The sequence below is a fragment of the Leucopleurus acutus genome, assembly GCF_964270905.1.
Source record: "Leucopleurus acutus genome assembly, chromosome: 15".
In the NCBI taxonomy this organism is placed as follows: domain Eukaryota; kingdom Metazoa; phylum Chordata; class Mammalia; order Artiodactyla; family Delphinidae; genus Leucopleurus; species Leucopleurus acutus.
The window spans coordinates 18,698,720-18,715,776 of record NC_139157.1 but is presented as its reverse complement, the minus strand read 5'-3'; the positions used below and the strand labels follow the sequence as shown (position 1 = coordinate 18,715,776).

General features: G+C 36.0%; 1 protein-coding gene across 1 annotated transcript in view; it reads left to right on the top strand.

The window, feature by feature from the left end:
• ADGB (androglobin) overlaps nucleotides 1–17,057 on the top strand; it is a gene marked incomplete at its 5' end in the record, with an annotated part of 169,910 nt that overhangs the window by 61,387 nt on the left and 91,466 nt on the right. The window contains 3 exons of the mRNA XM_082855604.1: nucleotides 5,148–5,395; nucleotides 9,423–9,590; nucleotides 13,413–13,507. Of these exons, the coding sequence (XP_082711730.1) occupies nucleotides 5,148–5,395; nucleotides 9,423–9,590; nucleotides 13,413–13,507 (511 nt within the window). The remainder of the gene's footprint in view (nucleotides 1–5,147; nucleotides 5,396–9,422; nucleotides 9,591–13,412; nucleotides 13,508–17,057) is intronic.

Below are 17,057 nucleotides of genomic sequence, written 5' to 3'. Positions count from 1 at the left end.
TGTCCCCTGCATTGGCAGGCGGATTCTTAACCACTGCACCACCAGAGAAGTCCGAGTTGTTTGTTTTTGGATAGATGTCTATTAGGTGGTTGTACACAACCTCTTCTCTTCTGGAGAGAGGTTTGAGCTGGAGCTAATGATTTGAGGGTTACATAAAAGTACAGGTGAACCTAAAATATGGTTGTGCTTATTAACTCACTGAGGAAAGGCTATAGGCTATCAAGAGCATATTGAGGAGAACTCTGGGGAAGCAGCCCTAATTGGTCAGCAGTGAGCAGAGGAAAGGGAGTGTTCAAAGGAGTCTGCAAGTGATTTCTATAATAATAGAAACTAGAAAAGAATGATGTTGTAGAAGCCTCAGGAAAGAGTTTAGAGAACGTAAAAATATTGTTAAATTCCACAGAGAAGTAACATAGAGATCACTTATCTAAATGATAATATATAGGAAAGTGCCTGGCACTTAACAGATGCTCAAATACATATTCTTTCCGTGTCATGTGTGTGACATGCCTCTCTCCCCTCCCAGACTGAGTGAGCCTTGAGACTAGGGCCATATGTTTGGTCTCTTTGTTTATTTTGGTTTCTTTGTTTCTTTGCTTGTTTATTTATTTTTATTGAGATGTAATTGACATATAACAATATATTAGTTTCAGGTGTACAACATAATAATTCAATATTTGTATATATTGAGAAATGGTCAACACAAATCTAGTTAACACCCAGCACCACACATGGCTATCATTTTCTTTCTTGTGATGAGAACTTTTAGGACCTACTCTCTTAGCAACTTTCAAATATACAGTACAGTATTGTTAACTACAGTCACCATGCTGTGCATTACCACCCCATGACTCATTTATTGTATAACTGGAAATTTGTACCTTTTGAACACCTTCACCATTTTGCCCAAATCCTACCCCTTGCCTCTGGCAACCACTAATCTGTTCTCTATATCAGTGAGTTCATTTTTGTTTGTTTTGCTGTTTGTTTTTAGATTCTGTATATAAGTGAGATCATACAATATTTGTCTTTCTCTCTCTGACTTATTTCACTTAGTATAATGTCCTCAAAGTCCATCCATATTGTTGCAAATGGCAAGATTTCCTTCATTTTTTATGTCTGAACAATATTTCATTGTGTATATGAATACCACACTTTCTTTATTCATTCATCCATCCGTAGATACATATGTTGATTCTATGTCTTAGCTATTGTAAATAATACTGCAGTGAACATGGGAGTGCATCTGTTTTTTTGAGTTAGTGTTTTCATTTCCTATGGATACATACCCAGAAGTGGAATTGTGGGATTATACAATAGTTTTATTTTTAATTTTTTGAAGAAACTTCATACTGGCTGCACCAATTTACATTCCCACCAACAGTGAATGAAAGTGCCCTTTTCTCCACATCCTTGCCAACACTTGTCATTTCTTGTCTTTCTGATGATAGCCATTACAACAGGTGTGAGGTGATAACTCATTGTGGTTTTGATTTACATTTACCTGATGATTAGTGATGTTTAGCACGTTTCATTGTACCTGTTGGCCATCTGTATATGTTCTTTGGAAATATGTCTATTCAGATCCTCTGCCCATTTATTAATTGGATAGTCATTTTATTGGGTTAAATTAGTTCTTTTTATATTTTGATATTAACCCTTTATTAGATATATAATTTGCAAATATTTTCTTCCATTCAGTAGGATGTCTCTTCATTTTGTTGTAGGTTTGTTTTGTTTTTTTGCAGAAGCTTTTTAGTTTGATATAGTCCACCTGTTTATTTTTACTTTTGTTGTCTTTGCTTTTGGTGTCAAGTCCAAAAAATTATCACCAAGACTGATGTCAAGGAGCTTAACATCTATGCTTTCTTCTAGGAGTTTTGTGGTTTCAGGTCTCACTTGTAAGCCTTTAATCCATTTGGAGTTAATTTTTGTGTACAGTATAACATAACGGTCAAGTTTTATTCTTTTGCATGTGACTGTCCAGTTTTCTCAGCACCATTTATTGAAGAGAATGTACTTTTCCCCATTATATTCTTGGCTCCTTTGTCATAAATTAATTGACCATATATGCATGAGTTTATTTCTGGCTTCTCTATTCTATTCCATTGATCTATGTGTCTGCTTTTATGCCAATATCATCCTCTTTTGACTACTGTGGCTTTGTATTACAGTTTGAAATCAGGAAGTGTGATGCCTCCAGCTTTGTTCTTCTTTCTCAAGATTACTTTGGCTAATCAGGATATTTTGTGGTTCCATAATTTTAGGATTGTTTATTCTACTTCTGTGAAAAATGTCATTGGAATTTTGATAGGGATTGCATTAAATATGTAGATTGCTTTTGGTAGTATGGACATCTTAACAATATTAATTCTTCCAATCCATAAGCCATGTATATCTTTCATTTATTTATGTCTTCTTTAATTTCTCTCATTAATATCATAGTTTTCAGTGTACAGGTCTTTCACCTCCTTGGTTAAGTTTATTCCTAGGTCTTTTTGCTGCACTTGTATATGAGATTGTTTTCCTAATTTCTCTTTTAGATCATTATTAGTGTATAGAATGCAAAAGATTTTTGTATATTGATTTTGTATCCTACAACTGTACTGAATTTGTTTATTCTAACAGCTTTTGGGTGGAGTTTCTTAAGGTTTTCTATATATATAATATTATGTCATCTGTAAATATGACTCTTTTACTTCTTCCTTTCTGATTTAAAAGCCTTTTATTACCTTTTCTTGCCTTATTGCTCTGGCTAGACTTCCAATACTGTGCTGAATAAAAGTGGTGAGAGTGGCTATCCTTATCTTGTTCCTGATCTTAGAGAAAAGCTTTCAGCTTTTCACCATTAAGTATGATGTTAGCTGTGGGCATGTCATATATGTCTTTTATTATATTGAGGTGTGTTCCCTCTAACCCCATTTTGTTGAGCATTTTTTATCATAAATGGATGTTGAATTTGTCAAATGGTTTTCTGCATCTATTGAGATGACCGTATGATTTTTATCCTTCATTTTTTTTACTGTGATGTATTACACTGATTGATTTAGGCATGTTGAATCATTCTTGCACCCCAGGAATAAATCTCACTTGATCATGGTGTATGATCCTTTTAATGTATTGTTGAATTGTTTGCTAACATTCTGTTGTGAATTTTTTGTGTCTATGTTCATCAAGGATTTTGATCTGTAGTTCTCTTTTCTTGTGATATCCTTGTCTGATTTTGATATCAGGGTAATGCTGGCCTCGTTAAATGAGTTTACACATTTTCCCCTGTCTTCTATTTTTTGAAAGAATTTGAGAAGTATTGGTATTAATTCTTCTTTAAATGTTTGGTAGAATTCACCAGTGAAGCTCTCTGATTCTGGACTTTTCATTGTTGGGAAGTTTTTGATTACTAGTAATCAGTCCATTCAGATTTTCTATTTCTTTGTCTTGGTAAATCATATGTTTCTAGGAATTTATCCATTTCTTTTAGGTTGTCCAGTTTGTTTTGTATATTTGTTTATAGTAGTCTCTTATGATCCTTTGTATTTTGTGGTATTAATTACAATGTGTCTGTTTCATTTCTGATTTTCTTTATTTGAGTATTCTCTCTTTTTTTTGTTGGTGAGTCTAAAGGTTTGTCAATTTTGTTTATCTTTTCAAAAAACCAGTTCTTAATTTCTTTGATCTTTTCTACTGTCTTTTTAGTCTCATTTATTTCCACTCTGATATTTGTTATTACCTTCCTTCTACTAACTTTAGGCTTCATTTGTTCTTTTTTTTCTATTTCTTTTAGGTGTAAAGTTAGGTAGTTTATTTGAGATCATATTTCTTAATGTAGACATGTATTGCTACGAACTCTCACAGAACTACTTCTTAGAACTATCTTTGCTTTGTTGTATTTGTTGTCGTTGTATCTGTTGTATTTTTGTTGTGTTGTACTTCCATTTTTATTTATCGCAAAGCATTTTTTAAATTTCTTCTTTGACCCATTGGTTGGTCAGTAGCATATAGTTTAATCTACACATAGCTGTGAATTTCCCAGTTTTCTTCTTGTAATTAATTTCTAGTTTCATACAGTTGTGGTTGGAAAAGATGCATGGTATGATTTCAGTCTTCTTGAACTCATTAAGAGTTGTTTTGTGACTTAACACATGATCTGTCCTGGAGAATGTTCCATGTACATTTGAGAAAAATGTGTATTCTGTTGCTATTGGGTGGAATGTTCTATATGTTCTAAGTCCATCCTATTTGATGTGTCATTCAAGGCCAATGTTTTCTTTTTTTTTTTTTTGGCCATGCCACATGACATGTGGGATCTTAGTTCCCTGACCAGGGATCAAACTCACTCCCCCCGCAGTGGAAGCATGAAGTATTAACCACTGGGCTGCCAGGGAAGTCCCAAGGCCAATGTTTTCTCATTGATTTTCTGTCTGGATGATCTATTCATTGGTGAAAGTGGGATATTAAAGTCTCCTACTGGGTGCTCTTCGATGGGTGAGTCCTGGGATGGGTGAGTCCGTGACAGCCCTTTAAGAACTCTTTCTGAGTTTGCTATAGCCTTGTGGGCCTCATGGATGCAAGCCCTGCTGGCTTTCAAAACTAGATGTTTTGGGAGCTTGTCTCTGATCTGCAGGTCTTAAAAGTTGGGGTGCCATTATGTGGGGTTCAAACCCTTCACTCTTCAGGGAAAAGCTTAGGGATGTGAGCTCCCTCCAAACTGTGTGTGCCCACACTGTGTGAGGTTTATGGCAAGACTGTGTCTCAGCCTCTCCTAGTCATTTCACTGTTTTTTTTTTTCTCATTTGCCAGATATGAAGGAATTCCTCACCTAATTTTTTTTATTATTTTCAGAGGAAATTGTTCTGTATGTAGCTGTAGATTTGTTGTGTCCATAGGAAGAGGTGACTTCAGAATCTTCCTACATCACCATCTTTAATTGGAACTCTGTGTTTGGTCTCCTTGCATCAGCAAAGCCCACCACAGAGGAGGCACTCAGTCAAAGCTTGTTGAATAAATAAGCACATAATGGTGTTTTTAACTAACATGTGAAGAAACTATTGTAATTGGTTTTTTGAAGTAGCAAGTTAATTTTTTTGTCAGCAATTCTTGATGTGGAATAAAAAGCTTAATTTGGAAATTAATGTTGTTTTTTACCTAAGCCCAGGATATATGGACAAAGTTTGGGAGCTCTTGAGAGAAATATTGCCCGAGTTTAAGCTGTCAGATGAGTCCAGCTCTGAAAGCAAAATAACAGACACAGATACCAAATTAAAAGAACAAGGAAAAGACATGAAGGATGGGAAAGAAGTGAAAGATGGCAAAGAAATGAAAGATGGCAAGGAATTCAAACCTGAAGTTTCAGCAACAACACTAAAATTACCTGAGAAAAGTGACAGAGTTTTAAAGGGTAAGACATTCTATATCATGATGTTATTCAATATGGGTATTATATATAAACACTTTATAGTTTAGTCATTGCTTAATTTATTGATTATTTATTGTCATTATATTTATATAAGTGTTGTGAAAACAGTCATGTAATTAAGGTCCTTTCTAAGATATTAGAACTTGCAATGGTGTTTACCATATGTTAATTATTCTACTATATTTTGCTCTCCTTAAAAATCAAAGGCAATTATATATTTTGATGATACTCAATTAATATATTTATTAATATAGAAAAACACATTAAGTTTTCAATTTCCCTTAAACACATCTTTCTTATATGTTATATGTAGAGTGGAAAGGACCAGAATACCAAAGGAGAAAAGTTGTCCTGTTTTCCTTTTCAGGAAGTGTGAAATAGACACAGATTAGATTATGATTTGCAGGTTATTGTAAGGTGAAAGTTAAAATCTGGAAAAAAATTTTTTGAGTTATTTTACAGAGTGTAGGAGCATTTCTTCTTAAGTGGGAAATATATTTAATCATTATTTATTTTATGTTTTCTAAAATATTTCATATAGTCATACATATGAACAATAATGCTTGTATAGTAGAGTTAAATATACTAGAAGATACTCAGCTTTTTTATGTACTGTGATAGCATCTATAATGATCTTTCAAATGTTTATGTTTTATAAGATATTGATATTTTGTCCTTATCTAGATCTTATCAACCAGCATTTCTAACCATATACTGCCCAGAAATAATTACTGTAAATGTTCCTCAAAAATATACAAAAAAATTGTGTGTGTGATATCTGCCTATCATCAGTGCCATTTAAAATGATCTAATGTGCATTAGTTTATAAAAGAAAGCAAAAAAAAAGCCAGTTTAAATTCGTTTTACCCAGTGTATCCTAAATTAATTTGAACCTGGAATCCCTTTCTCATGTATCACAAGTTAACTTCTGTCTATCCATCCCTCCATTTAACAATCCATTCAATATACTACTTGCTGAGAATATCGGTAAGTGTTCCAGGAATTAGTGATAACTTGATGAACAAAATCAGGTGTGGAACTCACTTCCTAGAACTAAGGTTTAGTGAGTGGGACTAACATTAATTTTAAAAATCATAAATACATACCAATACATGAGTCTTGAAGGGAAATACAGGAAACTTTAGGAGTTCATATGAAAGACCTAGTCTGGGGCATCAAAGAAGAATTCCCTAAGGAATTTTGAGCTGTGTTTGCAAAGATGATAGGGATATCTGGAGGAAGATTAAGGACTGAGAAGGGAAGAGCATTCTAGGTAGAGGAGACAGCAGATATAAATATTATGAAGAAGTAGCAGGAATGACAATGATTTGGAAGACCTGGTAGAAGATATGTTTAGCTGGAGGAGAGGATGTGTGGAATAAAGTGGCTTAAGAAGAGCCTGGAGAAGTAGATAGGAGACGATCATGTCAAATCCTCCAGGTCATGTTAAGATGATTGATCTTTACCAAGGAGCAACTGACGGCTAATGAAGAGTTTAGGGTTGAGTCATGATCTATTTCACATTTTCAAAAGGATATTCTCGTTCTCTGAGAAGAAAATAACTTGGTGTGCACATGGGGGTGGAGAGTCAGTGACATGAGTGGACATAGAAAAAACAATTTGGAGACCTTTGCATCAGCTCAGAAAAAACAATTTGGAGACCTTTGCATCAGCTCAGTTCAGAGACAATAGTAGCTTGGCGTAGGGTAATAGGACAGTCATAGTGGAGAGGCAGATAAAGTAAATGATTGAGTGATATTTAAAACATAAAAAATGGCAGAATGTGGCAAAGATGATGTGTAAAATTCTGACTTCCAAAACTGGATAGATGGTAGTACCTTTTATTGAGAGGGGTAATGCCAAAAGAGGAACGGCTTTATGAGGAGAGATCACAGAATGACTCAGAACATATTGAATTTGAAGTGCCTTTAAGAAATCAAGTGTACTTTCATGTCAGGAGTTCCAGGCTGGTGATATACTTTTGGGAATCATTGACAAATGCGTGCCAAATTAAACAATGAATATTCCCAAGGAGATGGCGTAAAGTGAGAAGACTAAGAAGCTTAAGACTCAGCCTTAAAGAAGCTAAATATCTGAGAACTGGGTACCAAATAATGAGCTGGCAAAAGAGGTTAAAGGATGACCAGAGTAACAGGAAGAAGACCAGCAGAGCATGTTGCTACTGAAGTCAAAGGAAAAGAGTGTTTTAAGAATCAGGGAGATTGTGTCAAGTAGTGTTGAGAGTTGAAATATGAGGAGAATTCAAGTTTCTCTGCTGGATTTTGTGATATGGAGGTCACTGGGCACTGGTAAGTGATGGGAGTGGAAGACACGTTGGAGAGTTTAAGAAATAAGTGGGAAGTAAGATAATTTATAAACACCCCTGTTAGGAGTTTGTCTGTGAAGAACAGGAGAGCGACAAAGTGGAAGCTGACAGGGAATGTAGGGGACCCGTGAAAGATATTTAAATTTTTACCTGATGAAGAAGTATTTTTAAGTGATTGGGAAGATGCAGTTGAGATGACAGCCATAGTGTATGTTTCCAGAGAGCCCAGGTGAAGGGATTGGACCAAACCAGGGAGCAAAGTCTCCTCCATCCTAATGGGTGGGCACAGGGCATGGGAGAGGACAGATGCACATTCAGTGGATGAATGGGTTTGATAGGGAGAAGCTGAGGGTTTCTGACAAAAGGCTTCTATTCTCTACAAACTAAGAGTGAAGTGGAGGTGGAGATGAAGGTTCTCGTTGTTATTTAAAATAGATGTGGCAGAAGCTTGCAGAACTAGAGGAAGGCCATGTCCAGTAGGACTCAGCTGCTACTTTTATTCAGAGGGGTTGGCCAGATGGGTGAAATGACATGACAGAGAAGCAACAGATTTACTCATGGTATTGGCAAAAACACATTTTGGTAAACATTTTTGCATACTTTCCAAATTTCTATGTGAAAAGTGTGTTTTTCTATTTATAATTTTTATTATATATATTATATTTTTTAAATTATGAATTCTGAATAGGCATTTAAAGCCTTTTAAAACCCCATTTTAAAATCATACATGAAGTCATATATTATTACCTATAATTAGTTTTAAGGCAAATATTTATAGAAAAGCCACAAAATAAAATTCTGATGTTTTTTGTACTTATTTCCCAATAAAATATCTCATCCTACACTTAAAGTTATAGTTATCTTTGCCTTTGTATCTAACATAGATGTTAAATCTACTATAAAAGCTATGAGATAGATTTACTTTAGAAGCTAAGGAGCAGTACAAGTTGTTAATGTTATAGTTTTCATTTATGCAAATTTAAAAAAAACAAACAAGCTGATCAATGGTGATTACAAGTTTAGCAAATGATGAAAGAATGAATGGCAGAAATTTGAAATTTCTGTTTTAGAATTGGAAGGGCTTTATTAGGAAATAAAAAAGCTTAGGGGTAAGTTGAAGGAGAACATGTTTCATAGAAATGTAAATGTGAATGGAAATTCAAATGATGGACGGTTCTGGGTACTGGGTTTTACTACACACAACATGTGGACAATCAGATGTTGGTTTGTGGATGTTGGTTCGTAGCCAGTTTCCACCAGAAGATATTCTGGAGGCAGAAAGCTGTGTTTCTTGAAATGCAAGCCCCAAGTAAAGAAGATCTAAGAGGGCTCCACATTTAGGACTCAACTTTAAGCACTTTCTTTGCTGGTTTTTCTTTTTTAAATGAGAAAATCAGCCTGACACCATGATTTTATATGAATAAATTATATTCAACTGATCATCTACATTTAACATAAAATTATGTGTAGTCAATAATAAATAATGCTGCGTGTCTTTCACAATACATGTCAATTTTCAAAGTTTTGCTTTATTTTGATGTTACTAATTTGAGGTGAGTAATACTTGGGGAAATTTATGGCTATTGTTTTACATTTAAATAAGTTAAATACTACTACTATTTAACTTTCTTTTCAACACAATGACTTAATAAGCAACATACACTGAGGTTTTGTAGTTAAAAGATTTATTACATTTTTTTAATATGTTGGAGAAAGCCGATGCAAAAGACCTTGGAAAGAAGAGGAGTAAAGATGGAGAAAAGGAAAAAGAAAAGGAAAAATCCAAATGGTCTCTTCATGGTTCAAGGCCCTCATCAGACGTACAATATTCTCTACAGTCTCTGTCAGATTGTAAGTTCTCAGTCTCCTAGAATAATAATTATTGCACTTATTTCCTAAAATGCTGGAAAACACTGGAGCATAGAAATGTATTTCCTGTTTAGACATGTCTAAATAAGCTTTTCAAGGTTGCCCATAATTGTTAGGCCCTCAGGATGGTTATGCATAACAGAGCAAGATCCTACATATGAAACAATGTTATCCAAGTTCTTATGGTACAACAGTCACAGAAGTGTTTACAAGAAGGAGGACATATAATACTAATAAAAATATATATTATATGTTAGTACACATATTTTTATTATAATATATAAATATATTTATATAAATATATAATTATATATTAATATGTATTAATATATGTCCTCCTCTGTGTAAATTTTATATATATGTTGATTTATAATATATATATTTTAAACTTTATAGTCCTAACATTGGGTCATCTATCTTGGTGCTTCCAGAGTGTATATCATAATTCTCAGTTCATCCTTCTTTACATGAAAACATGTCCATTTACCTCCAGCACTATGCTTTATCTAGTTGTTTTTCTTTTTTTGTTTTGTCTTCTTTCTTAATACATTACTGTGTTTTTTCGTGAGAGCATTTTCATAGTTCTGGCTTTGTATTTTTACAGAAACATGTCTGGTGGTTTGGTAGAGAAAATACAAACACTAGTCATTATATTTTTAATTTTATACAAAAACTTGTTTTCTTATAGTGATGCCTTAAGCAATCTTTGTTGATACTGGATGACATAACAGTCCCAAAGTTACTGATAATTATTCATGTTTGTGAGAATGGCTAAACCTTTCTTTGAGTTTCTTTCTTTGTGAAAATGATGGTAACAATGCCTCTTTTTCTACCAAACTCATAGTTAAGTCAACCTCTAGATACAGAATGTGGTTCAAAGTTTGGGCTGTGGAGTAAACTTGCCTGGGTTCAGATCTCTGCTGCATGAAAAATATGTTAGAGAAGGAAAAAATTTCCCTCTACTCTCTCCAGGTTCTTCTAGCTGGTGTAAGAATTAAATTGACATGAGACAGATTAACAGAAGAAAAAGAATAATAATTATGTATGTATGAGGCCTCATAAGAAAAATGAAACCCAAGGACAAGTTAGGCAATTGAGGCTTATCTACCATCTGAGAGAAAGAAAAGGGGGTCGGGGGTTTGTGACTTCAAAAGGGAGGAAGGCAATTCACCTGGAGATTGAAAAGCAAATGTTTGGTAAACACATGTTGGCTCTACCATGCAGAGGCAGTGGGACACAGAGAGGACTCTTGTCTCTAGGCCCTGCCCTACCACACTTAGCCCATATTCTTTGTAGGTGTCTCTGGTGGTAGTGCTCTTCCTGGACCAGGCCCTTTATCTGAATTCTTTTAGGCAGTTAAGGGGGAGGTAAAAAGAAAGAATTCCTGAGTACTCTGTTCTTAAAAAAAAAAAAAAAAAGCCCAAAATAATCCTCATGACAGAGAGATACATTTTAAGGTGACAAATTTTGCTTCCCTACATATACAAAATTTACTTTTTAAATGTAAAAACATATTTTTACAAGTTGGGCATAGTTCACATCTTAATCCATTTTAGAGTGATCCAGGGTTAACATCTAATTTATAAATTGCGGTTCTAAAGATATTATTCTTCAATAAACATATTATCTAGTGCAGTGAAATGTAAGTGCGTGAATTTTTTTTTAACATCTTTATTGGAGTATAATTGCTTTACAATGGTGTGTTAGTTTCTGCTTTATAACAAAGTGAATCAGGTATACATATACATATGTTCCCATATCTCTTCCCTCTTGCGTCTCCCTCCCTCCCACCCTCCCTATCCCACCCCTCTAGGTGGTCACAAAGCACCGAGCCGACCTCCCTGTGCTATGTGGCTGCTTCCCACTAGCTATCTATTTTACGTTTGGTAGTGTATATATGTCCATGCTACTCTCTCACTTTGTCACAGCTTACCCTTCCCCCTCCCCGTGTCCTCAAGTCCATTCTCTAGTAGGTCTGTGTCTTTATTCCCGTCTTGCCCCTAGGTTCTTCATGACCTTTATTTTTTTTTTCCTTAGATTCCATATATATGTGTTAGCATACGGTATTTGTCTTTCTCTTTCTGACTTACTTCACTCTGTATGACAGACTCTAGGTCCATCCACCTCATTACAAATAACTCAATTTTATTTCTTTTTATGGCTGAGTAATATTCCATTGTATATATGTGCCACATCTTCTTTATCCATTCATCTGTCGATGGACACTTAGGTTGCTTCCATGTCCGGGCTATTGTAAATAGAGCTGCAATGAACATTTTGGTACATGACTCTTTTTGAATTATGGTTTTCTCAGGGTATATGCCCAGTAGTGGGATTGCTGGGTCATATGGTAGTTCTATTTTTAGTTTTTTAAGGAAACTCCATACTGTTCTCCACAGTGGCTGTATCAATTTACATTCCCATCAACAGTGCAGGAGGGTTCCCTTTTCTCCACACCCTCTCCAGCATTTATTGTTTCTAGATTTTTTGATGATGGCCATTCTGACCAGTGTGAGATGATATCTCATTGTAGTTTTGATTTGCATTTCTCTACTGATTAATGATGTTGAGCATTCTTTCATGTGTTTGTTGGCAATCTGTATATCTTCTTTGGAGAAATGTCTATTGAGGTCTTCTGCCCATTTTTGGATTGGGTTGTTTGTTTTTTTCATATTGAGCTGCAGGAGCTGCTTGTAAATTTTGGAGATTAATCCTTTGTCAGTTGCTTCATTTGCAAATATCTTCTCCCATTCTGAGGGTTGTCTTTTGGTCTTGTTTATGGTTTCCTTTGCTGTGCAAAAGCTTTGAAGTTTCATTAGGTCCCATTTGTTTATTTTTGTTTTTATTTCCATTTCTCTGGGAGGTGGGTCAAAAAGGTTCTTGCTGTGATTTATGTCATAGAGTGTTCTGCCTATGTTTTCCTCTGAGAGTTTGATAGTGTCTGCCCTTATATTTAGGTCTTTAATCCATTTTGAGCTTATTTTTGTGTATGGTGTTAGGGAGTGTTCTAATTTCATACTTTTACATGTACCTGTCCAGTTTTCCCAGCACCACTTATTGAAGAGGCTGTCTTTTCTCCACTGTATATTCTTGCCTCCTTTGTCAAAGATAAGGTGACCATATGTGCGTGGGTTTATCTCTGGGCTTTCTGTCCTGTTCCATTGATCTATATTTCTGCTTTTGTTAAGTGTGTGAATTTTAAAGGAATAAATCAAAACCTTTTAATTAAAAATAAAAACAATAGAGGAAAGTAAATTCTATTATTTTGGCCAGAATCTTTAAAGAACAAAAGCATCATGAATCAAATGGGGTAAGTTCAGGGGTATTAAGGAACACATGAATAAATATTGATGTTCAGGAGCAAATCTACAGGCCTTAAACATTCCAAACTAAGTTACCTTCTTAGTTTCCATTCTTCATGGAAGGATTAATTTATTTATGTTTTCTTTCTACTTGAAATGACACAGAAACTCTCAGAATTCCTTAAATTCAAAATAAAGATTCTATGAAAGCTAAGTTACATTGACAGATAGCTAGAGTGAGTTTATGTAATAAGTGTTTTACAATGAAGTAAAATGATTTCTTAATGAATTATATGGTACTATTGTGAAGGTAAAACTGATAAGACATTCTATAAAATAGATGTACATTTGAGATTTAACATTTATTATATGCATGCAGAGTTATTTACCTATATTTCATCAGCAAAGATAAGTTCATTAAGGAATTTGAACAGTCTACTAAGACCTGCCAGTTCCATTTTGTCTAGAATTTCCATGACGCAGTATGTGTTTGGTTTTACAGGTTCTTCAGCAATACAGTCCCCTCAGGTAGTTGTATATGCTACCTTTACACCTCTCTATTTGTTTGAAAAGAATATCTTTTTATTAGAGAAGATGGTAAGTACTCAAGGCCAAGAAATTCAGTGTAATTTATGGTGTGTGTGTGTGTGTGTATGTGTGTGTGTGTGTGTGTTGTAGTAAAAGGTATATCAGAATTTAATCAAAATTTCATTCCTGAATTTCAGTCCTGTTATCTCTATAATTAGGCACTTAGGTACAGGGACCTGGAACATCCAAAATTTTCTTAGATGACTGCAATAGTTTTAACTACAAAAAAAAAAAACAAGGATGTAGTCTCATAGATTTTTATCAATTCCTTTCATTGTAAACAAAAGGCATCAAATTATGTATTTCAGTGAGAAGTGTGTAAGCCATTCCTAAGTAATAAATCATCTTTCTATAAACAGGTCATACATATTTTCTTAACCTAAGACAACTTAAATAAATGCATATTGAGGGCTAGAAAACCACTGCTATGAGCTCCTTGTATCTTAAAGTAATACACACAAAAATGTTAATTGCTTTTTTCTTATAAATCTAACAACTTATAGAAAACTTAGAAAATATGGACAAAGATAATAAAATTAAGCTATTCATAGTATAAATACCTAGTCATAGACACTATTAACATTTTGGCGTATACACTTTGACTGTTTTTCTTGTCTGCATATTTTCTATGTGTACATGTGTATAAACGTTTTTACTCAGGGGAATTCTATTTTACTTTCTGTTTAGAAACCAGCTTTTTCACTTGACACTGTATCATTAACATTTTCCCATGATGTGAAATATTTGACAACATAATATTTAACAGTTACATGGGATGCATTGGTTTGCCATAATTTTTTAAGTTATCTTTGGTTCTGGGACATAAAAATTATTTTTCTCCTTCCCTTTTAAAGAGTAAAGCCAGATTACTCTTCAGTCTACTTAGAAAACAGCCTATTGTATTTGTATTGATTCCTAACACTTTGGGGAACTTTTAGACATCCAACACTTTATTGCTAGAATTTTATATGTTCTGAAATCACTACATCAAAGTATGAGAAGACATACTTCCTCCCTCCCTTTCTTCCTCCCTCCCTTCCTCCCTCCCTCCCTTCCTTCCTTCCTCCCTCCCTTCCTTCCTCCCTCCCTTCCTTCCCTGCTTCCTCCCTCCCTCCCTGCCTTCCCTCCTTCCTCTCTTCCTTTCCCCCTTCCTCCCTTCCTTTCCCCCTTCCTCCCTCTGTCCCTTCCTCCCTCCCTCCCTTCCTTCCTTCCTCCCTACCTTCCTCCCTCTCTTCCTCCCTCCCTCCCTCCCTTCCTTCCCTGCTTCCTCCCTCCCTCATTTCCTTCCTTCCTTCCTTCCTTCCTCCCTCCGTTTCACCCTCTCTCTCTCCCGCCCTCCCTCCCTCCCTTCCTACCTCCCACCCTTGCTCCCTTCCTCCATCCCTCCCTTCCTTCCCTCCTCCTTCCCTCCCTTCCTTCCTTCCTTCCTCCCTTCATCCCTCCGTGCCTTCCTTCCCTCCTTCCTCCCTCACTTCCTCCCTCCCTCGCTTCCTCCATCCCTCCTTCCCTCCTTTCCTCCCTCCCTCCCTTCCTCCCTTCCTCCCTCCCTTCCTTCCCTCCTTTCTCCCTCCCGTCCTTCCTTCCTCCCTCCCTCCCTTCCTTCCTCCCTCCCTTCCTTCCCTCCTTCCTCCCTTCCTTCCCCCTTCCTCCCTCCCTGCCTTCCACCGTCCCTCCCTTCCTTCCTCCCTTCCTTCCTTCCTCCATTCCTCCCTCCCTTCCTTCCTTCCCTCCTTCCTCCCTCCCTTCCTTCCTTCCCTCCTTCCTCCCTCCCTTCCTTCCTTCCCTCCTTCCTCCCTCCCTTCCTTCCTCCCTCCCTTCCCTCCTCCCTCCCTCCCTCCCTCCCTTCCTTCCTCCCTCCCTCCCTCCCTCCTCTTCCTCCTTTTCCTCCTCCTTCTTTCTTTTTAGATAGGAAGCATTCCTTCCTGTGAAAATCTGTAATATAACAAGGGTAATATTGTCAAGACAACAGAACATAATGTGCCATTATGAATGTAGAGAAAGGGGCAGTGTCTCTGTTTTTATTTCAAAGTTATTTACCTTTAGCCATGGTTAAATCCTAGTGTGCTTCCCAGGCTTCCGAGTCTTCCGAGTTAGGATTTCAGCTGCCTGTGTCAGCCCTGATTTTTTTTTAATCTCCTTACCCAGCCTTGGCCTAGGTGTTGTCTTAGATATTCCAGTAGTCTAACATCATAGACTACAAAAGAATATGAGCCATGCTTTATGGAGTGTCCTGGCCTCACGTATGGGAAGTACTTAAACACTTCTTAAAACTGAAAAATATAAACATAGAATTTACATCTTCATTACACAAAGAAGGTGCAAAATAATCCACTTGAACTTTTTGCTGTTCTACTGAAAAATTAACCTGTAAACACAAAATTTTTAATTGAAAAAACAAAGAAACTCTCATGTTTATTCATTAATTCAACAGATGTTTATTGTTTATTAATTGAATTACCCCACATGTCCTAAACAATGAGCTGGGATCTGAGGACACCATGATGAACATGATTAATAAGGACGCTCCCCACAAAGTTTAGAGTCAATGAGAAAGGCAGATGAGCAACAGCAGTAATAAAGTTAGAAGACTCTCATGATAGAGAGTGCCTGGAACATGGTAGATGTAGCATTAAAATAAAATAAAGTTGAATGAGTGACCAAATAAATGAATTAATGAAGGAGTGGATAAATGAGTATTGGACACATAGCAGAAACACATCTTTCTCTCCAGTGGGTGACTAGGGAAGTCACCCTAAAGGGGGAAAAAAAAATGTTTAAGCAGTGGCTTTAAGATGTTAGCTTGGAAAATAGGAAAAAGTGTGCTTGAAGCAGAGGGAAGCTTATGTGGGAAAGTCTGAAGGTGAAGGAGAACCCACTGGGTTCGAGGGACTACTAGAGGTTGAACAGATTGCAAAGGGAGAAGTGTTAGAGGCAGCTTGAGATGTGGGAGGGAGCCAGGATGTGCAGAGTATTATAAATCCTCCTTTTGGGGGTTGAAATGACTTAAAGGGCCCAGAGTTTCAGAAATGAGCCCAGTGTCTATAACAGTAATGAAATGAACTTCAAGGCTGTAATGAATTGACTACAGCGTTACAGTCTCCTGCTGATTCTTTTACATTATTTATCAGGATGAACACATTCTCCTGGTAAAAATCAGAATGTAAAGGTGATATAATATTTTCAAGCTGAATTTACAGAAAACAAGTTCTGTTCTCGTGGAATTTTGTTAAATGGAGTACACTGCAAAAAATTCTAACCCCAAAGACAATGAGACCAGGCTGTAAAAATAAAGTCAATACTTTTATTTAAAGAATTGCTAAAGAATGCAAGAATAAAAGAAAAAAAACTTGGGAAGAAACAAAGTGTTAAGAATTACCCCACATTTTCCCCCATCCTCTTTCTCCTGGATCTTCTAAGTGGTTTTAGTTTTATTTAAATGGGTGAGCTGGGAGTTCTAAAAAAGCCTCCCCTATCTACTCAAAATCCTACTTTTAGAATGTCTGAGGTGGGATGGGGTAAGGGAGTGAAAGGGTTTTATGGACAAGGAAACTTCTAGTTT